The 22,935-nt window shown below is 33.1% G+C and overlaps 1 protein-coding gene across 1 annotated transcript in view; it reads right to left on the bottom strand.

Annotated features, from left to right (window-relative positions):
* Positions 1-22,935, bottom strand: part of LOC118203144 (voltage-dependent calcium channel type A subunit alpha-1-like) — a 381,721-nt gene that overhangs the window by 212,523 nt on the left and 146,263 nt on the right. Inside the window, exons 27-28 of the mRNA XM_035375404.2 lie at positions 15,159-15,360; positions 3,815-3,979 (exon numbers count right to left, since the gene is read on the bottom strand). Coding sequence (XP_035231295.1) covers positions 3,815-3,979; positions 15,159-15,360 — 367 coding nt within the window. The remainder of the gene's footprint in view (positions 1-3,814; positions 3,980-15,158; positions 15,361-22,935) is intronic.

Genomic DNA, 22,935 nt, shown 5'->3' with positions numbered 1-22,935 from the left:
AATGGAAAACAGAAAATTAATAACTTCATTTAGTTTTGTCATTCAGAAATTTAATTTTATATTAAATTCAAATTTATATTAAATTAAGTACTGTTTTCCATAATTTATATTATGATTTGAGATGACACAATTATTTTACTAATGTTCTTCATTATTTTTTCAGAATGCTGACTTTCTTACATTGTAATGGAGAGGAAGACTCAGATAAAATGGTCCTAAGTTAATAAGTGGGTTAGCTTTCTAAAATACTGACACATAATTGAAAACTTGATATTAAACAGGTTCATCTGGGAAACTTTAATTATATGAAAAAACCTTTTGCTATTTCTATCAATGAAATAAATTTAAAAATATTTTTACTTCATAAGTGTAATTTTATTTTAGACAAATAAATAAAGCAAAAATCATTACAAGGAAAAATTTAAGCAAAATCACCAGAGAATTTTTAATGTAGAAGACTAAATTTTTAATAAATTAAAAATGAAAGATAAATATCACTCAAACATAAGCAAGTTTAGTAAATTTAACTTTTCAGAATCAGTTAAACTTAATTTTTAAAATTAGATTATTACAACTATAAAAATATCTTTTACTAATTATATACATACATATATACAGTACAAAGTCCGTAAAACGGACGTCCATTATCGGGAATGATCTATAATCTGGACCTCAAAGCCAGAAATTTTTTTTTGTATGCTTTACACATACAAAAAGAAATGAAATAAAGAATGCGCATACATTATGCGCCCTATACTTCCACATTCATAACACCTTGGTTCTGTACTCCTATTAGGCATGCTTTATTTTATATGTTAGTACTTGAATAACCCTTATTTTTCGTATCTCTAACGCGGATTTTCTCATAAATTTTTTATTTTTCTTTGAATTCAGAAATAGTTTTACACCCATACAAAATAATTTTGTTACTGCTCTCATCCGGTATCCCATTCATTACATAATCAAGAATTGATGAATCATCAAGAGAACCGCGACTGGCTATTTCATGCATGACAACTAAATATTCGGAAAGGGATTCACCAGGTTTTAAGTGTTGTTTAAGTCCAGGCATAGTCTAAATGAACTGTATTTTTTTCTACTTAGCACGATATTACTTGTGTAATCAGAACAGCTCGGCTTAATGATTTGTTTCTCTAACCATCCCGAAATCTGTTTATCAATTTCATGCTGCTCTGCGGGGGGGGTGGGGGTGGCGGGCAATGACTTGGAAGTTGATCTGTCAGCACTATTCTCATCTTCAGGTCAGATGTTTTTATTTTATTCGGCTTATAATTCCTTACTAAATGTAGTATTTCATCTCGATGTACTCCGTATTTGATATGATTTAAATCAATTTCCTCGTCATTATAAATATCACGAATACACTACAAATAGTTTTCTGGTTGCAATTTTCTCTAATTCCGACTATGCATAATGTATGCTTTATGCATGCGCGCGTTGAAAGAAATGTTTAATAAAGTAAACAAATAAGTATTAAGCTTTTTTTTTTTTTGTCAAATTTGATACCCTTTACATCACAATTGCTATTTATTTCATAAATTTCGGTTTCATATTTTTAATTGTATAATTTCTGCCCACCATCTTACCAGATTCAAATTGATGATCTATAATTCAGAAAAACCCCTAATCCGGAATCGCCGAAGCCCCAACGAGTCCGGATTATGGACTTTGTACTGTATATATAAAACTTAAATTAATAATTTAGTAAAAGTAGATTAATCTATGTATTTTTTCATTATGTTTCAGAAAATACGCTTAGTAAATGAAGCTGCAAATGCCATTTGATATCTCATTTGAAAATAAACTTAAAAAAAGTCTGAACAATAATTCAAGTAATTAGAAAATTTAAAAAAATTATAATAAAATAAAAATATAACTCAAACTAACACTAATTTCAAAATAACCAAAAAAATCAGTCAATTATTAGCACAGATTCAAAAAGTAAAGAGAGAAAGAGAATTTTGATTGTCAACAAATGTAAAGCTATATCACTTATATTATTAAATTACTCTCCATAGAAATGTAATAAAAGTTTGTGTATGAAAATGATTTTACTTGAAATGTTTGGCTGTTAAAAAAGAATGTATCGCTTTAATGCAATAAATTCTCATTAAAATGAAGGGAAATTAAAATTTGTTTCAACAGAACTTACTTTAAAATGGATAAAACTTTAGGCATGCAAAATACTCCCGATTAACCAGAGTAATACTGAGAACAATGCCCATAGTTAATCCACAATCACGGCTAATCTGACAGCAGTTGAAAAAATCAGTAAAGGGGAATAACCTACATTATAATTATCGAAAATACTATATGCAAGTTAACAGTATTTTAAAAAAGTTTACTTTGAAGAATAAATTCATTTGGTTACATAAATTAAATTAGCATTCTAAACAAGAACATACTTCAAAACAAACAACAAAAATGCTTTTGTTTGTATTACTCTTGTAATCTGATACGAGTTAACGGAAAATAGAAAATTAATAACTTCATTTATTTTTGTCATTCAGCAATTTAATTTTAATGGGTAATTGAACAATACTATTTATCCCAGTTTAAGTACAATTAAATTACGTACAATTGAGAATAAAAATCATTCCTAAATACTGTTACATTGTCTTGTATCACAGTTGTTATCTCATGTATTTTCAGTACTTACGTATTATTTCGTAGAACGACCAAGTAGCCGGATTTAGTGACAATTATGAGTGACCATATTCTTTAGAATTCTTCAGTAACGATTGGTGATGGCTGCCGAAATTTCTGCCGAAGGTCGACAGATAATACGTGAGTACCATATTTTCTTCTCCATTTTTCATTTCTTGCAGGAATTTTACTTTATTCTGATGGTTTGCAATAGTAGTTTTTCCGTTGTCCAGCCATAAAAAACTTAATCTTTTTTCAAGCAAGGCCTGATTAACTCACATACCAGTTAATCTGCCGCTGGGAACTGTCTGTATTTTAATAAGTGAATTGCAGTAAAATACGGTACAACTATTAACAGCTTCATCGAGCTTCCATTTTTGCTCAATTGATAGCGCTTTATAGATTACTGAAAAAATTCGGAACTTAAAAAGGAAAAAAAATATATATATATATATATATATTACTCTTAAATGTTATATTCAGCATTATTTTACAATTTTTTTTCCCTCATGTAAAATTTCTCATATTCAGGTTCCTTATAATGAGAACTGAATATATTAAATGAAAAAAAATGTAGCAGGGTTTTGAAACTAAATATTAAATTCAGACAAAATAAAGAATTAAAAGCTACAATGGAAAATTGTACAAAACTTAATACAGAGAACTTCTAATAATATGACAAACTCATTTGATGACTTGGCTGTATTATTTTGAATAAGATAAAACAATGTAACAGCTTTTGTTAGTATAATTTAAGAAATTAAACATACTAACACTATTTTTTTATAATAAACTAAAATAAAGAATTTTCATTTCATAAAATAAAGTGCATTACTAATTTCTGTTGATCTAGAATGCAATTATGATATTATTATTTTCAGTATAGAAGAAATTAACAAGAATTTTGAATAAACTATTATTACATAAATATTCTTATCTTCAAATTTAAATAGCTCATTTTAATTTGAACTTAATATACAACAAAGCTAAATAAGTCAACTTCTGTGACATTTCCATTTTATTCATGTAGAGACAACATAAAATTCTCAATCTCTCTTTCATATGAAAAAAAGCACTACGTAAACATACAAGAGTATAACCGTTAGTTAAAAAACTAAAAATCCTGCCTCAAATATAACTCTCTTACCTTCATCATAAGCAAAACAGTATTGCAAACAATGAGGAACATGATGAAATATTCAAAAGGAGTTGAGACTACCATTCTCCATACACGATACTTGAATCCTTGTTTGTTTGGCGGCATATATCTCTCCAAAGGTTTTGCGTGAATGGCAAAATCAATACAAGATTTCTGTTAAAAATTATACAAAATGTAAAACACAAATAATAACTTTGTGTTTAATAAATGAGCAAAATCCTGCTAAAATTTAATTTATAGTAGTATGAAGACATTTTTTAAAATATGATAAGAGAGATTCATGATTAAATTCCACTGTTTATATTTAAAATAGTATTTTGAATAAAATACACAAAGTTATAGTCCAGTTTCACCAAATATAAAAAAATTTGTAACTCTGTGATCATTTTTCAAATGAAAGTTTATTGAACAAATTAATTCATTCTGCTCCAGAATTTTTACCTCAATCAAACAAAATTAAGAATTTTTAAACCATTTATTACTTATTTGAACAAACAATTATTTTATATAAACTCTGGTTTTAACAGAGAAAATATGTTATTCATTTTTCAACAGATAAGCTATCGGATTTTCAAAATTTGTTTTCAATTACTTTAATTTTATTTGGTCATTATAGTACTTCTTTATTACAATTTTATTAGCTAGTCACAATGAAGTAGTTAGTGATGTATCTTATCATATTATAAGAACTTTATGCATGTTCTATAAAAAAGTGCTTTCTAATGAAAATTTTATAAGAAAGTATTAAATTTACAATTAATGTATATTTTATAAATTTGTTTGTCGAAGACAAATTATTGAATGTTTTTCTTTCATTATTGGGAAATGAAAATAATTTGTGTTCCAATACCAAACCAATCCAATGGTTGTTTTATTGTATAGCTATGGAAACAGTTTCAAAATTTTGTACATAATGTAAATAAATTTCTGAGAATTTTGTGGCACTGCCTGATCTGCAGGCATCCCCTCCCCACACATTTACATTACAAATTAGGCACCACAAATTTCTCAAACATCAGAAACTGACAAAATGGTAATATGCTCTTATCTTTTTCTCTTCCCTTTTTCTATCAAACATTTTTATCCTGAGAGGGAGATCAGGCATGCCCATGAAGTAAGTTGCAGTTTGTTCTTCTGCCACCACAGCGCTACTTGACAATACTCTAAGAATGCACACTAGTCTTCCTTGTGCCTTATCTTTCCACTGACACCATTACGGTCAATCAGTGCTGTGTTTTCAGTTTGTTGTGATCATTAAAAATGTTTTAGACAATTGAAGAAACTGTGAAAATTGAGATTTAGCCCCGAATTCATTTTCAGAACACAAGGAATGTTAAGCCTGCTGAAATTCATCATCAAATTGCTGAAATTTATGATAAAAGTGCAATGAGAATACTGTTGTGAGAAGGTGGGTTAAAACATTCAATAAAGGACAAATAAATGTCCATGATGACGCATAGGCTTTTGTTATCAATGATGATATGATAATGCAAGTTGATGAAAAATCTTGAGGAAACAGATGGTTTACACTATCCATATTTTCTGATGAATTTCCTGAAATTCCTGTTAGAGTCTAATGTTATGACTGGAGACAAAAGAACATCATCTATACTGACATGTATTTATTAAGCATACAAAAAGAACATGGTAAAGGAACCATAGCGACATCTTAATTGAGAGAAGGTGACGTATTTCTTCCAAGTCCTTGATTTTTAATGTGGCTGTAATATTGTTCTTAAATACCTGAATAGGAGCCACTTTGCTGGAGATTACGAAGAGGCCATTTACATCTACACCTTAACTCTTTTGCTTTAGTCATTAACTCCTTTGCCTTACTGAAGTAAATGCAAGGGTCTGCTCTGGATCTTTTTAGACTTCAGAAATTTGTTTAGGCAGAAGTTCCACTCTCTCAGACATATGAGTTCCATAAAGACTTCTCTTTAACAAGCAAACTTCTCCATGTAGTTTCTTGTGCAGACTTAATGATGGCTGTTCCATACAAAATTGTCTCACTTAATTTTTCATTTAAATTGGCTGCAATAATATCCAACTGATGAACCTGCCAGTTTTGCTCAAATGAGAATGCTAACAAAGTTCTAATTGACTTAATGCTTACTGTGTTTTTATTACAGGAGAAAACATCTCCTTGTAGTCAATTTCTTCAACTTGAGTGTAGTCATGAGCAATAAAACAAGCTCTGTGTCTTTCCAACTGTCCATCTTTATTAAGTTAATAAGGTATTTCTCCCGCCTTTTTAGCATGCCTTCGTGGTGTAATAGTCAGCACACTCGGCGCATATTCGAGAGGTTCGAGTCCCGGCGAGGGCATTGGTCATTTTTCATGTCTCCTTCTTCAAAATAACCTAATGTCTTTACAGTGGCACTCGAACTAAAAAAGGTGGTGGATGATGATTCTAAGGTATTTCTCCCGCCTTCTTAGCATACTTTTGTGGTGTAATGGTCAGCACATTCGGCGTGTATTTGAGAGGTCTAGGGCTCGAGTCTCGACAAGGGCATTGCTCATTTTCATGTCTCCTGCTTCGAAATAACCTAATATCTCTACAAGTTTTCTCTTGAAGACCACCTTGCATTTCACAACTTTCCTTTCTTCTGGCCTAAGCACTGTGTGCCAAGTTTCATTTTCTTTTAAATTTTCCAATTCTTCTTCCATAGCTAACTTCCATTTTTCTACATCTGGACTAGTAAATGCCTCTTCCAAAGTTTCAGGATCATTCTAAAAAACGTTCTTAGATACTGAGTCTTCACATTCATTTCTTGAATTGTCAGCTGCACTGCATTTCACTTGCAATTCCTTTTATTTCTGGAAGGTTTTCTTCATAAATTTCTGAATTTTCCATGATATAATCCCTTGCCCACTTAGGTACTGAAATTTGTCTTCTGGGTCGAGTCTCCTTTTTTAGTATATCCTCCCTTTCCTCTTCTTCCTGTCTGCAGACTTTGTCTGTTCTTACTTTATTTTCAGCATCACCTTGAGAAAGGTTTCTTTCGGAAACCTTTTGGAGGGCAATGTTATAATATTTCCTGTCATGGAAGGTTTCTCATCAAATATGACATCTTTAGTTGCCTTTTTGTATATCGTTTCCCTCTTCTGAATTGGAACATGAGTACAGCAGGCTGATCAAGTGATGTGCATATGTTTTATTCTAGATTTCTCTCCCATATATAATTCATATGGACTTGAAGTAGAAACTGAAGCTTTTCCCCTTCTATTCAGTACGTAAACTGAAGTGCTAACGAACTTTGCCAATAGGAAAGCTGGAAAGTACACTTCTTCGAATATTTGAGAGTTTTGGCCATTTTGAGAACTGTTCTGTTCTCTCGTTCAGCACTGCCATTTTGCTCTGGTGTATATGGAGCTGTAAGCCTCTGCGAGATTCCATGCTTGCTCAAGATCTTTTGAACTGCTTGGTTGCCAAACTCTCCACCATTGTCACTGAGGATTCCTGTAACTTAATGCCCTAAGATGTGAATTTTCAAGCACATCTTTAATTTCTGATTTGTGTTTAAAGAAAAAACAGTATCTAAATTTGGTGTAGGCATCTTTGAAGACTGTATCGATATTTCTTAAATAATTCATCAAATGACCCACAAATGTCTATCAAGAACAGTTCTGTAACCTCTTTTCTGTTCGCAAACTTTAAACAGCGAGCTTTTCCATGTACACAGGCTTCATATCAGACTTAATCTTCACATTCCACTCTTTCTCAAGAATTGCCCTTACATGCCTTTTATCTTGATGACCCCATTATTAATGATAAAGTTGAAGAGTTGATTCATTAGTCTCAGAGGCGCAGCTAAGGTTTTCAGTGGCCTGGGACAGCTGAAGAATTTGCGACCCTTTCTGTATGCCAAGAATGGGAAACATTTCATTCCAAAATATTGTAACATCAGTTTGGCACCCTCTGGATGCTGCACCCGGGGACAGATGTCTTCCCTTGGCCCACCCTAGCTATGCCACTGATTATTCTCAGTCACATTTATGTCAGTGTGAGTTTCAGGATCTAAGGCCTTTACCATGGCTTTGAAGAGGGTCCCACCAGCAATTAATTCTTATACCATGCAGAACTATTTCGCCATGTCTTTTCAAATAGCAGTCTTTAAATGTTGATTCAAACACACTGCTCTGTTTTCTGTCTTGAGTTGCTAACATGGAAAATAGATTTTTACTTATTTCTGGAACATGCTAGAAATTTTCAAGATTTTTGATTTGATTCATCCCATCTACAATGGTCATTATTTTGATATTGCCTTTTCAATTGCTCGTAATGGCTTTCCATTTGCTACAGTGATGCTGTGGGGAAGCTCAAATTTTTCAGTCTATAAAGTAGAGACTGTTACTGATGATGTGTTTTGAGTTACGTCTCAGCCAGATTTCATCATTTAAATTTGCACATCCTTGATCTTGCTTTTCGAGAAAATCTTTTACCTTAGCTAATAAATTCCGAAGTCATTCCAGAAATTTACTATAATTTAGCCATCTTACACTGGTATGTAATAATAATTCTACCTTTCATAGAGCTGCAACAGGAAGAGATGCCGCTTGAGGGAACTTTCTCGAATGGATAAACATTTTTTAACATAATGCCCATTATCATAAAAAAAAAAAAAAAAAAAAAAAATGCTCAATGATTAATAAAATTTTTATTACATATTCAATAAGTACTTATATATATGACAAACTGTATAAAAAGTATCAACATATGACAAGTACTTATAAAGAATTTAATGAACTTAGAATATTTAGTCCTGGTATCGCGAGAGTCTGGCCACCCCTGATTTTGGCCGCCCCTGTACTTTTAAGCAGCGCCAGATCTTTGATTTTTCTGATGTGGGGCAAAAGCTAAAACTGCCGCCCTCACCCATCATCCTTTAAGTTTCTCTAACAAGTTTTAATTTGTTTAATAAATACAGAAATAGGTAGAGTTTGAGATAAAAAACCTAAGCTCCATTTTATACTAAATTCTTTACTTGCCCTGGTCAGTTCTTTCATTAACTACACAAAAAGCGAAAGAGGAATTCCTTTTGAATTTCTATATTTACTCGATTGAATTCTGGAAAAATATTAGCTCAAATTTTCAGGTTGATAGTAAATTAAAAAATTTTCACAGCATGTACCAGATGTCCTACCTCGTGTTTTTATTCCGCATCAAGAGAAATATCTTTAATTTCTTTTAAATATTTTAATATTTCCGGTAAATTCATTAGAAGAACTTTCCCAGCCACATATTTTGCCGACCATCTTGTCTGCTGCTTCCTTTTAAGTTGTATTTTGTACATTTTTTTGATAATATACCATCGAGTAGTGCATCTGACAAAAAAAGTGAAGTATTTTTTGAGTAATTCCAAACAGATTAACTGCTTCCGGGCATGAAGAAGTAAATGCACACCGACAAAATACAAGGAGTGATCCAAATATGGTACAAATTCTTCCAGCTTATTAATTTCTGTAATCCTATCTTGTACTGTTTTAGAAATGCCCACCATATTAGACCCGTTGTCGTAAGACTGACACCGACATTGTCCAATATCTAAACCATAAAAAAAAGCAAGTATTTTCAAGTGACAATTAACACACTAATTTTCTACAATGCATTGAGAAATACATACTCCTATCTTTCCACTAACTTCTATGAAATCAATGAAATTTTCCTTTATCTCACACGCATCACCACACGTTTTTACGTATTGAATCACCTGGTTCATGTTTTTCCGTATGAGACACATATGGAGTGTAATCGAAATTATTGTGTAGTATTTGGCTTCTTTAATATTTTTTAAATGCTACTTCAGACTGTTTTGCCTTTAAGTTAATAACTTCATTTTGAATTATCTTTGATAAATATGATTCCTTTACCTTTGTTTGGTGCTTTGACTGGTACTTGATGAATTATGTTTGGCAAGTTGAATTATGTTTCGCAAGCGGAGAGATTAAATTAAGAAAATTTCCTTCGCTAGGTAGAAGACACTTTGTGAACAGGCTACTTGGGATATCATCAGACCCAAGAAAAGAACGACAGTTTGTTGAAAGATACAGTACCACATCCATGACTATATAGAATTTCTCTTCATTTTTCTTTCTCTGTGTGAATCAGTCGCTCAGTATCGTGATCGATGCCTTGGCACGATTTCATTTGTTGTACTCGAATTTTCCACTTAATGATGCACCTCTGTGGATTCCAGACACTTCCTGCTCAGCTAATTTTCTTAAAACTTTTTTTCCAATTAATGAATCCTGTAGTATGGTGTAGCGGCAGCACCATGTTTCTGATAAATCTTGCAGAGTGCACAAAAAATTGCATTCTTGTTTTTAGAATATATAAACCAAGATTTCCTAAGCTTTTCATTATTTAGTAATGTTCTGTATTACATGTCAAATGTCTGCCATCACGTTCAATGGGACTGAGGTTTACATTTTCTGGACGTTTACTGGCTAATGATACTGATTGACTACCTTAGAAAGATTGTTGATGATCTTTTATTTTTTCCTATGACCAGACAACTGCATGAGTCCAACAATTCAAAAGTTTTTAGTTTCTCGTCTTTCTGCTGCCCGCTCCCATCCAAATGAAGAGATCTTTATATCTTGGTTCATGTCCTCCAACTATTCATTTGATGTCGATGAAGAAGGTTGTTCTTTCAAATGCTGACTTGTAGATTGTTTGGGGATGATATAGGCAGTCATGTTTGGTCGTACAAATTGAAAGAAATATTAATACTCTCTAGAATCTCAGCATAATCGGAATTGCGGCAGGGTCTGACAGTTTACTTCTTCCTTAAAGTTGTTTTTTTATCTTAGCTGAAATTTGTTTTCTCTGTTTGGCCTTATCTTTGGCTCGTTTTCTATATTCCGCTTTTCTCCCCCTCAGCGCGCAGATGGTTTCTTTTAATCTAAATGAAATTCACTACGAATTGCCTTAATAAGAATAACTAAGAATTGACGTAATTACACTGAACAGTCCTAAATAAATGGTCGCGTCTCGCTAAATATAGTGCGGGCTATTAAAAGCAAGCATATTAAAAAATAAGAGTACAGAAGAGACTGAAAATAAAAAATAACCTTAAAAATAATTAATCTCGCTTTAAAATCCAAAATACGCTCCACTGTTCCGAGTCAAACCAAAGGTGAGCCTATGTTGCTGACTGGCTGCAAAGAAATCTAAATGCCTTGCTTCATCTTGAAGACATAATGATGGTGTCTTGTATATACTCGACGAATATTAATTTGAATTATTTCATTTGTCCGGGATGGCCCAAGGTTAATTTTTTTGGATTAGATCTTAGAAAATAGTTACAATGCTTCTCCATTTCTCAGCAGACTTTGCTATGGAAACCAGGCGACTCCTTCAACAAGCTATCGTCCTATTTCTTATTTGAATACACCTCGGCCAGACAGGAAACGATAGAGGGATTTCAGACGTTACTGATAGGGTCAGTTTGATTCTATCAGTGACGCCTGGAGTCCCTCTATTTGCATCTTTCTAATCTTATATTTATAGTTGTAATCGGTTGTACTTAACTTTATTTTAACTCATGTTCCTTTAAAGGGGTTCTTAGTATTTAATTATTAATCTTCTTAAAAGAGGTTTTTAAACTTGGCCTTAAAACTATTAAAATTGTACTAAAATTAGAGAGCTGTTTTAGCGAACAACATACCAAATACGATTCAGAGTTATAATCCGGAACTGCTTTTAAGCACTGCACCCCTGCTAGGAACAGCCCTGGGAATACAGAATGGATATTTTCGTTGAAATACGATATTAGAAATTTTTCTCGATTATGATACTTCTCTTACTTCATATAAGGAAGCAAAAAATTCTCATTGTACTTTTTACAAGAATAAAGGTTTCGTGTGTTATCTTTCCTACTTTCATAGCAGTAAGTTCATGAAAATTTTTCAGTAGTGATTTTATTTAAATCTTAATTTTTGTTCTGTATATGTTGTAATTTATTTTAATTTTGGAGATTTTTTTTTTCACACAAAATTTGCCCAAAATATGAAATACTTATGAGTGAAAGTTTGCACCTGATCAAAATGTAAACAAAATTCGCTGATAAATCGATTGGAAAGTAAAGTACATACTAAACTAAAGAAATCTGTAATATTCTGGGACAAAGGTCTATTTTTGCAAATATTTAAAAACAGCTTTAAGAAATTTATATTAGGTGAAACTGCATGAAAGTCTAAAAAACAGTAGTCTTCATAAGATCTTAGGGTATAGATCCAATCATAAAAATCTCACTGCTTCATTTAAAAACGTGTATGCTGTTCATCATAGTTGCATTGCCATGGTATGATAAATTAACTGGATCTTGGCCTTTGCAGCTTTGTGAAAGAGCCAATATGGCTAGCGGGTTGAAAAGTTTGGAGACCCCTGTTCTACACCATCAACATTGCTATGCCCTTTTCATCACATAAATATATTAGATATAGTATATAACCTGGGGCCACCAGCGGCTGAGTGATAAAGTCAGTGAACACTGGCAGTCTGGCCTGGGTTTGATTCTAGATAAATGGGCTGGCTGCATGAGTGGTTTTATGGCTTTCCTCATGTTTTACATGTGTACAAGCCAGTTTCCTTTACAAAATCCTCCATGATGGCATCTCTTCCCTTAGGCAGATAGTCCTCACTTACTTCGCCATAATCAAAACTAGTGAAATCAAAATATGATATCTAAAAAATAATAAATGCTGCAAAATAAAAAATCTAAAAATCATGTTATTATGCAACTATACGGGATAAAAAAAATTATAAATTCTTAAAGGGTTGACACTCCTGATTTGGGATACTGAAGTTAAATCTTCATATATGCAAAAGAGATAAAAAAGATCAAAAGGAACAATTGTGCATGAGATCTGCAGACTCTGTTTTAAATGGAAAGCAATAGCAGATTGAAAATATTCTAACGATTGTGTTTGCATTCAAGATATATATCGAAAAATCAGACCTGAAATTTATACTTGGATATCAAATAACAAAAAGCAGTTTAACTACTGACATTTAAAAGAAATTAGGGAAGGGGGGAATAAAATAAATAAATAAATAAACTAAAAAAGAAGTTAAAATTCATTTTGAAAATGATGTGAAGAATACTTAATAAAAAAGTATATTACCATTTGGACAAAATTAAAAAATATAAGTCAAGGTTTGGAATCTATATTTATGAAAATATTTTCTCACAGCCATTAGATTTTATTTTTAATATTAATAATGATAATGTACACAGAAAGAAACTGATTTAAAAATTTTGTGATCAATTTATCATGGCATGTTAGAAACACTCACGATAAGAAAATAACAGTTGTTACAAAATGGTGTTAAGTCAGGATAAATTAACTGTTTAAATGACAAACTTAACAGTAAATTCAAGCATATATTTTACAATAATGAAGTTAATTAATTTTACAGTAATGAAGATTTCAATCATCATCAACTGACAATAATTTTGTTTGTTGTCCAGTGCAGTTTTATGGAAGATGTAAATAGTAACAACTTAAAAAGGGATTCTTCAAGGCATTACAAATTAATTAAATGACAGTATTATTGATGGTGCCAAATATATATATACAGATGGAGGACAAAATAATATGAACATCTGTGAAATAATGGAAAATCTTTATTAATAGGGCATTGGACCACCCTTTGACTGAAGTACAGATTGAATGCGATGTGGGATAGATGCATAAAGGTCATGGACAATATTTAAAGGAATATTAAGCCATTCCTCCTGCAAAGCAGTTTCTAATTTCGAAAGTCTGGATGGAGCTGGAAATCGGGAATGAAGTTTGGATTCCAAATATGCCCATAAATGTTTAATAATATTCAAGTCTGAGAGGGATGTTCAATTGCATCGTAATGCTCTACGAACCATTCTTGAATATACCTAGCAGTGTGGATAGGGGCGTTGTCATTTTGAAAAAGCAGTTGCTCCCCAGAGAATACAATCTGGATGAAAGGATCGACATAACGCCCTAGAATGCTTAGATAGTGATTGGATGTGATCCTCCCATGCAAAACAACAAGTGGCCCAAGACCGTGCCAAGATATCACCCCCCAAACCCTAATGGGGCCATCTCCATGCTTTACAGTCAGCATGAGGCAGTCAGGATGAAACGCTTCTTTGGGCGTTCTCCAGGCATAAACGCATCCCGTCGTCTGAAATAGGGTTAATGATGATTCATCTGATCATATTACCAGTTGCCACTACTGTGGGGTCATCCTTTGTGATCTTTGCACCATTGGCATCGCTTGAAAGCATTAGTTGCTGTCACCAAGGGTTTACGAATTGCCACTCTGCCATAAATGTTCGCAGCATGAAGTTCCCTTTTGACAGATTTTGTTGAAACAGGGTCTTGGAGATGACTGTTCATTTCAGATGTTACCTCGGATAACAATTGCTTGTGCTTTTGGGCTATTATGCGCTTCAAGACCTGTCTATCCCTATCAGCCAGCTTTGACTTTCATCCACTGTTGTGCTTTGAATACATCGTCTTACCCTCTTTCGTGTACGCTATCATAACGGCTGATACCATACTCCTTGCACACCCCACAAGGTTTGCTGTTTCCATAACCGATGCTCCACTTAAACGCGCTCCAACTATCATTCCTCTTTGGAACTCTGACATTTCAACTTCTCACAGACAGTTATATCGAAGCATGCAACGCAGGTGACTGCTGTTGAGAGACTGATACCTTCCTCTTCACGCTCACTAGGTGGCAGACTTCTGTTACAGGTGGCGTTGCTGTACTGCAGGTGTGAAATACGTCATAGTTTTTCACAGGTGTTCGCGTTATTTTGTCCTCCATCTGTATATATAATGTCTTGAAAATATCTTATGGGTACAACAAGATGTGAAAAAAACTTAATTACACATATATTTATTCAAATAAAGAAAACTCAAAATTCAGATGAAAAACTAATCTTTGTAGAGTTTACTGAATTAATGAACATTAAATGTATTACTCAAAGAAAAAAGTAGCTACATAAATTTTTAAAAAGTTATTAAATGATTTTAAAAACCACTCGGCCTTGTAGAATTTTAAAAAATAAAAAAATTAATTAAAAAATATAATTAAAAAGTCATTTAATGTTATCTATTTGGCATAAAATATGAAAAAGCAATGATTTTTTTTTTACTTCGTAATAGCATAAAAACTAAATTTATAACTAATAGAGAAAACATTAAGGAAAGTTTCTTATGAAATCTACTGAAATGCAATTCCTCCTCCTTCCTCAAAATGAGCAAAACAGAATGAAGCTTAAAGCAGGTTTAAAAAGTACCCTCTTCCTGTTGATAAATTAAAGATACACACCTGATTCTTGTCTAAGTCACCTTCTTCCAATTCCTTTTCGCCTTGTTCTTGGAAGGTGATGATAATTAAGGCCACAAAGATGTTAACAAAGAAAAAAGGAAACACTATGAAGAAGACAATATAAAATATAGCCATTTCAACACGAAACCTAGGAAGAGGTCCTTCATCTTTATAGGTCGAGTCCATTGAATGTTGTAATACACTGCAAGTGGAAATATTATTAGAAAATTAAATAAGTAATTTCCTTTTGTTCAAGCTAAAACAAACACACAAAATGACTTCAAATGTGCAAAATCTAAGTCATGGTTAAGGGACAAGCATCAAGAAATAGCAATATGGTTTAATTCACATTCCAATTTAACATATGAAAGTGTAGTATAAACCAGTATTCCTAAAATATGGGTGAGGCATAATAATCTCACAGTTTTCATGCTAATGAGGAAATGAAAGAGAAATACAAAGATTCGTTGTTAGCGGAAAAAATAAAGAGGGGTTTGTAATTTATAGTTCAAAAATTAACAACATGTTATAAAACTTTCTCAATGAAATCTGGATGCCCTTTTAAAAGTCTTTTGAAAGTCTTTCGCGAATATCGTATTCAATGTTTAGATAATAAGGAATGATTTCCCCCTCCCCAGAATATTACTTTGTAGCTTCTGTTATGTCTTGATCCATAAACTGTACGAAAAAGGTGACATCCAGGGGTGGTGCTAAGCTTTTTCCCACCTGGTGCAGTGTCTGTCTTTCCTAAATTTTGCTGCTAAATTCTAAATATTTTACTACCCCAAAACTCTGTTACCATATGCAGCAGCACCAGCCCTGATGACATCAGCAGGCAGAAAACTCAATTTAAAACCCTTCGTCTTTTTAAAATCCTTCGTCTGAAAACTCTTCATCTGGATAATACAGAGCATTTTTAATAAACAATTTCCAAGCAGATATAATTCTTTGTTGTTTTACACATAGCGGAAAAAAACACAAAAATTAAAAAATTAAAACAGAATTAAATTAAAAGAAAATTTTTTTGAAAAAAATATTTTCATTCAGCCACACAGAATTTTGATTTGTGTAATGCACTCGCAGACAACTGACAGGAATGCTCAAGCATTAACAGATTTCTCGATTAAAAAACAAATAATAACAACTAGCATTAATACAATACAAAAGTGGGTTATGGTCCATAATTTTTCACATCCTTTGTTGTAACTTTATAATCACATATGGTGCAATAAAAGGGCCATTAAGACACATCACTGATGAGAAAAGTGACAAAATAAGTAGCTGATAATCAGGGGCATATCCTAAATTATGTAGAGCTTGCTGTTCAACACAATATACATATATATGTGTAAGATATATGAAAATACGATAGCTGCTTTAAAAATAATTGGCGACATCAAAATTAACGATTCTAGGTTTGGAGCTGTCCCCCTAAATTCATCTGTTCTCCCAAATTTGAGATCCTTCTATGTTATGTAACAAACTCAAATTAACCAATCATAGCTTAAAGTACTTTCCGCATGTACTTAGTATAAATACCGCTCACAAATAAACTGCATCATCTTCTTCTCCTAGCCTCCACCATGTCAACATTCACACTACTTTGCTTGTCCGTTTAAAATGATATTGCCCATTAATCTGTGTATATCAGAAATTATTGTAATTGTTTATGATAAAAAATATATTGCCTATGAAGAATTATTCTAATGTGCCTGTAAATAAAGATGGTAATTAGCTGAACTTGGTTTGGTATCAACACCTTCATCCTGTCTTGCTGCTCTGCTATCACAACTACGCATCAAAAACATTACAAACATATATATATATATATTAATGTATGGGAGTTAGCATCAATTATACTTGCATATTACCTTTGTTGAATATTGTATAGCATAAAAAATAATGATAAAAATTTTAAATTCAGTTTTAAGACTGAAGTGAAAATTTTTGTAAAATTAGTTAAGATTGTTAAACAGTTTATATCAAAGTCCCAATTCAGGTTTGCTTGGTTATAATGACTTCATTAAAGTACATGTCCAAATGTAATAATTAATATTAATCAGCTGCTGATTTGTCTTAGTAGTAAGGTTATTCTACTGATACAGCTGATGTTGACAGTGGCAGAATTAGTAAAGAAACCATTTCATTCATATGTTTGAAATGTTGCTGGTTTTATAAATAGTATTAATGTATCCACAGGTTTATTTTCTGCCTGAGCAATCAATTCAAATGTTTCACAGTACATACTACTGCTAAGTTTATCAAATAATTGTTCAAAGTCCAGTTTTCTCTAAATTTTATCTGACAGAATTCACTAAAATTAGATCTAACAATAAAACTTTACCTTCACTTAAAAATCTTACAAATTCAGGCTTATTATAAAAACCAGATCTTTAGCATTTGGGCTTTGATATATACTCTTTTGCAAAAAAAATCGAAGCACCATGAAGGAAGTGGTTCTTTTCGAGGAAATTGAATATGTGTATAACTCATACCCAGATAATAAAATGATTAAAAAATCAAGGTCATAGTACCTGTTCACAGTTCACCCATTGAGTATTCAAATTAGTAGTTGGTCGAACCACCCCTGGCGGCAATGCATGCTTGAATTCGTCGAGGCAGGGAGTGGTAGAGGTTTCTAATGTCATTTTGCGACACATTCTGCCAGGCATTCATCAGTTGTTGTTCTAGATCTGCGATATTTTGCGGTGCCTGAATCTGGCGGCCTACTATGCCCCAGACATGCTCGATTGGTGAAAGGTCTGGTGACCTTGATGGCCAAGGAAGAGTATCAACCGCACGGAGACAGATCAGAGATATCTTGTTGAAAAATGGCCCCAGGATGATGTGAAGGGTAATACAACTGGCCGCAGGATGGTATCAACATATCGTTGAGCTGTTTAAGATGTACGGAGGATGACTAAAGATGACCTGCTGTCATAAGAAATAGTGCCCCACACCATCGCACCAGGGGTTATGGCTGTATGCCTTTGTAAAACGAAGGCTGACTGGGGCCATTGGCCCTGTCCTCTCCAGACACGAACACAGTGGTCATCTGCTTCAAGAGTAAAGCGGGATTCATCGCTGAACACTATACGATGCCACTCCGATGGCAGCCATGATGATCGGCTGTGACACTACTCAAGACGACTCTGCCGATGTTGTGGGGTCAAAGGCAAACGTTTAAAAGGCCTCTGTGAGCGTAATCCCGAATCAGAACGATCGCCGTGAGATGGTGGATGGTACCACGGGAGGTATAGACGTAGCTGTAGTGCGTTGAATAGTCAACAATGATACCGTTGTGGCATTTCAGGCTTGGCGAACAATCATCCTATGTTGCCTCGCATTTGTGCTCCTTGGCCTTCCAGAGCCTTCATTTCATCGACAATTTCCTTGTAGCAACGATTACTACCAACATCTTCGCTAAGCAGTGTCTGTACACTGCAGGTGGTGACCTATTGCTTGGTATCATCCGTGAACGAAACGTTCGTTGCAATGGGCGCCTGGACTGGAGTCCTATCCCAATCGATGTTATGTCACTTTTCGATCATTACTTCCATAAGATGCGTGAAGGCATATCATAGTGAAAAGCAATAATTAAGGCATTAGTCTTTGATGAGCAGTAGACTGTAGAGATGACAAAAGCAATTGGAAATCCGCAACCGGAGAGTTGAGACACAACATCAGGAATACAGGCAGGCAATGCGCTATGAGAGAAGTAACGTCTAACACTGAAGGCGTCGTCGCTTGAACTGGGTGGAGAAGAGGCTGGATTATCTAAAGTTGAGGCAGGTCATGTGACACAGAAGCATCCAATGGCAGGTTTGAAAAGAAGTTAGAATTTGAGAGGCTGAGGAGGGTCACATGCAAGCTGTGATGCAAGATGTATTAATTAACTTTGAAAATTTTTCAACATTTTTTTCCCTATCAAGTATTAATTAAAGATGTTTGCTTTTTCACATATATTGAAGAGTAAAAATAGCTTTTTCATAGGAGTATCTGCTTTTCTGAGCTGATTAAAATTGGATCATAATAGATTGAATAATTTTGATATATTACTGTTTCCAAAAATAGAATTCAATTCTTTTAAAGTAGAAAATATGTCAGAAAAATTATTGTAATTATCTTGGTTACTGTTATTCTGGTTTTTAGCAGTTTGTATGTGCTTTGATATGGCTTGGGCATAACTTTTACCTTCAGTAAATGTAGCTGAATGATAAGTTGTGTTTTTTTGGTTGGAAGTTAAATTTGGTGTACTGTTGTTATTTCTAGGTAGATTTTTTGGAAATTTCTCGCAACAGCGGTAGGATGCTGGGTGATTTTTTGAGCAGTTTGTACAGACTGGTTTATCTATTTTTCCTAGTGTAGGGCAATCTGAAGTTTTGTGGTTTTGTGCACATTTAACACATCTGAGCAAAAAGAAGCAATTACCTGATGAGTGGTGGAATCTCTGACAGTTGTGGCATTGTGGAACTATGCTTTTATTAATGTATCTTTCTATGATGATCATGAAAAGTCCTAAGTGTGTTTCATTATAAATATTTTCAATATTGGCTGTTTGCATGAGTTGGGCCTGAAATAAAGGCATAGGTTGTTTAGTTTTAAAATGAGTTAATTGAACTACTCTGTAAACTGTGTAGCCTAAGTTTGTTAATTCTGCTGAAATTTCGTCTTTATCTGTTGAGATGGGTAATCAATCCTCTGATGACAACTTTTATTGGCCTTTTGTGTCTAAGTGTAATTACATAGTGTTCTATGTTATGTGCTTTTAAGTCAAATGTTAGTTGGCGGTGATCATCTGGGGTGCTGGGTAATAATTTGAGATATTCTCCACTGACTTTTCCAAAGAATGCTGCTTTTGTAAAGGTTGAGATTTTTTTAAGGTATTGGTTGTAAGCGGCACCATCTTCCGGCTTTATCATAATCAATGTTGGGCTTTTATTATTTTCTGTGTGAGTGTTATTGATTATTTGGGATGATTGAGTAGAATCATTTCTAGTATCTGCTTGGATGGTAGACTGCGATAATGCATTAAAACTATTTTGAGTGTCAATTAAGTTTGGAGGTGCTTTTTTTGGTAATTTAGCAGTTTTGGTTGGCTTTACAAATCCACCAGAGTCTTTTTCGCTATCTGAGTTCTCATCTTGTTTTCTTTTAGAATTAGTGTGTAAGTGAGTGTAGCTTGCATGTGAAAGAGCAAAATTTAACTTACCCCTAAGCGCTATCAGGGTTTGCTTCTTTTCCTTGATCGTCTTCTTCATCGGTTCTGTGTGATAGTCTCTGTCCGTAACAGGTCAACCAGCTGATAACAACTTGAGTGACGCTACGTACGCGCTTATCGTAGGTTCCAACCACTCAATTTCATTTCTGAGAGTAGCAATTTCTGCATCTGTAAGTGCATGTTGACCGCGGTCCATATCCGTAGCCGTCGTATTCGAGGTGTCCGAGAGTGACTCCGGATCCGTGACTTTATCTGGTGGAACTGCATTGCTTTTAGGAGTCTGCTTGACGACCATGACAACAAGTAACGCTTTCGTTAAAATGAGAAAATGTATTGCTCGGTATGACCTCCCAGCTTCACACAACCCTACAATACAACCACGTTCAAAGTCGTTTAGTTATCTGTAAGGTCTTTGATGTCGTTGTAATGGCATCTTTAGTTGCTTCTTTATGGAATTACAATGGCAGCAACAAAAAAAGATAAATTTTCCGCCTCTGTTACTGGTTTTATATTTTGCGAATTGCGCACTAAAAATGCGCGCTACGATCACAACTCCTGCTCATTTGCCTTGAAACTTTGATCATTTGCATATTCGATTAAGGTGTTTTTGCATACTAAATTTCGTCACGATTGCAAAAGTCTTTCTTGGTGCTTCAATTTTTTTGCAAAAGAGTATTATAATTTCACAAAACACTTTTAGTATTAGTGTTTTCACATTTTTTAACACACATTCTTTTAAAAGAACAGTCCTTTTACTACCTATATTTTTATTGAAACAAACTAAAAAAATCTCAACTTCTTTTCTATGGTATTTATACAAACTTCGACCTGCAATTTATACCATTCCGAACAACAGAAAATGATGATGGAAAACTCTGCTTACTTTTTCTTTTCTTAGTTAGATTTACCAATTTTATGTAATTTTAGCTGTTTTTGGTATGAGCAGATGACCGAAATTAGTAATTTTTAGTAGCAATTTTTGTTTTTCAAGGAGTTTTTCACAATTTATTCATCGATATAATATTTTCTTACTCCGATTATTGCATTTTTATAAAGATTTACATATATTTTCATTTGCTGTTTTGTTTTGTATTATATAAAGAGGGCGTTTAAACATTTTAAAAATGATTTCCATAAGTAATTTTTTTAAAAAGGCAAATGTTTGGGAATAAAAATTTCTGGCAACAGCTTATTATTTGAAATGACAAATATCATCTGCTACTTTTAAACTGATCTTTTTTTCAAAGTGTTCAAAATGTTGTGAGCTGTGGGCTGAACAATATGTTTTTGTGCTTTCAAAGAAAAATATTCCTATGCCATTATTCAAAAATGTGAAATACATGGTATTAAATATCTAAGCGTAAAATAAGCAACATTATTGGAAAGGGAAAACTGTCAGTCATTACTTCTACGTGGAAAGAATCATTGATAACAAGAGAAAATCCGGCAATGCGGAGTCTACAGTAACAATTTAAAAAATAATAATAAACCAAGATTTTCGACTTAAAAACTAAAAAACATAATGTTCCCCAGCTTTAGCTGAGACATGACGCTCAACACAGAGTAAATTTGTGGAATACTGTACGAAAACTATTTAGCAGTAGATAAATGGAAATACATTGTAATGCTTGCTGAAGCATGGAAAGCTAAATGACTGCTACAACAACAAGTAAAAAAGGACCTATTTCACATCAAAAACAAAGAGAAAAAAAATGTACGAACCTGGTTGTGTCAATGCAAATAAAAGTGTTTATGATGTCGCAGGATTCTCTTATAATGGAAAATTAAAAATTAGAAGAGTGCAAAAAATATTAAAACAACTCAGCATACTATGAAGAGAAAGTTTTACATCCGAGATTTATGGCAAAAAATCCATTTCTTTATTCCTATGACTTTCAAAGAGTGAACCTTCATCAATTCAGAACAATAAGTCAAAATTTGCAAAGTAAAACTGTATTCCTTGACTAAATGAAAACTGATAGAGGTATTTGTTATATATCTTTTCAACTTATTCCTGTGAAGTCCCTGAATGTTTCACCTATCCTGCCCATGACATCTTAAAACCTCTTTCTAAGTGTAAACCCACCACGATGGGTGCAATCTGGAGAGTAGTGGAAAAAGCATGAAAATCAATAAAAAAAAATAAATAAAATAAAATAAAAAAGGCTATCAGATTAAACATTAAAAAAATACTTTTTACATTTTTATCTTCTTCTTCTATGCATGTGCCTATAAAAGAACAGCAAAGTCTATCATTTTTAATGTTTTTTGCCAGAGAAAGTTCAATGGCTAATTATCTGTAGAATAATGTCTTTAAAAGCACCTTAGTTTTATTTTTAGCTATGTTTCAAATTTTTATAAAATATACTTATTCAGAATATATATATGGATCTTTGAAAGGATTACATATAATATAATGAAGCAGAAAAATTATTTCTTGCATCTTTAGAAATAATGATATATTGCAGTAAATTCATCAGTAAATAATGAATACTTCTTGCAGCAGTAAACAATTCATCCTCTCTCTTGCACAGTGGAAGGGAGAAGTCCTCTTTG

The sequence above is a fragment of the Stegodyphus dumicola genome, chromosome 12, assembly GCF_044657685.1.
Source record: "Stegodyphus dumicola isolate Sdum_Otavi_A_Nest chromosome 12, ASM4465768v1".
Taxonomy (NCBI): Eukaryota; Metazoa; Arthropoda; class Arachnida; order Araneae; family Eresidae; genus Stegodyphus; species Stegodyphus dumicola.
The sequence above is the reverse complement of the archived record's forward strand: the minus strand, read 5'-3'. Positions and strand labels throughout refer to the sequence as shown.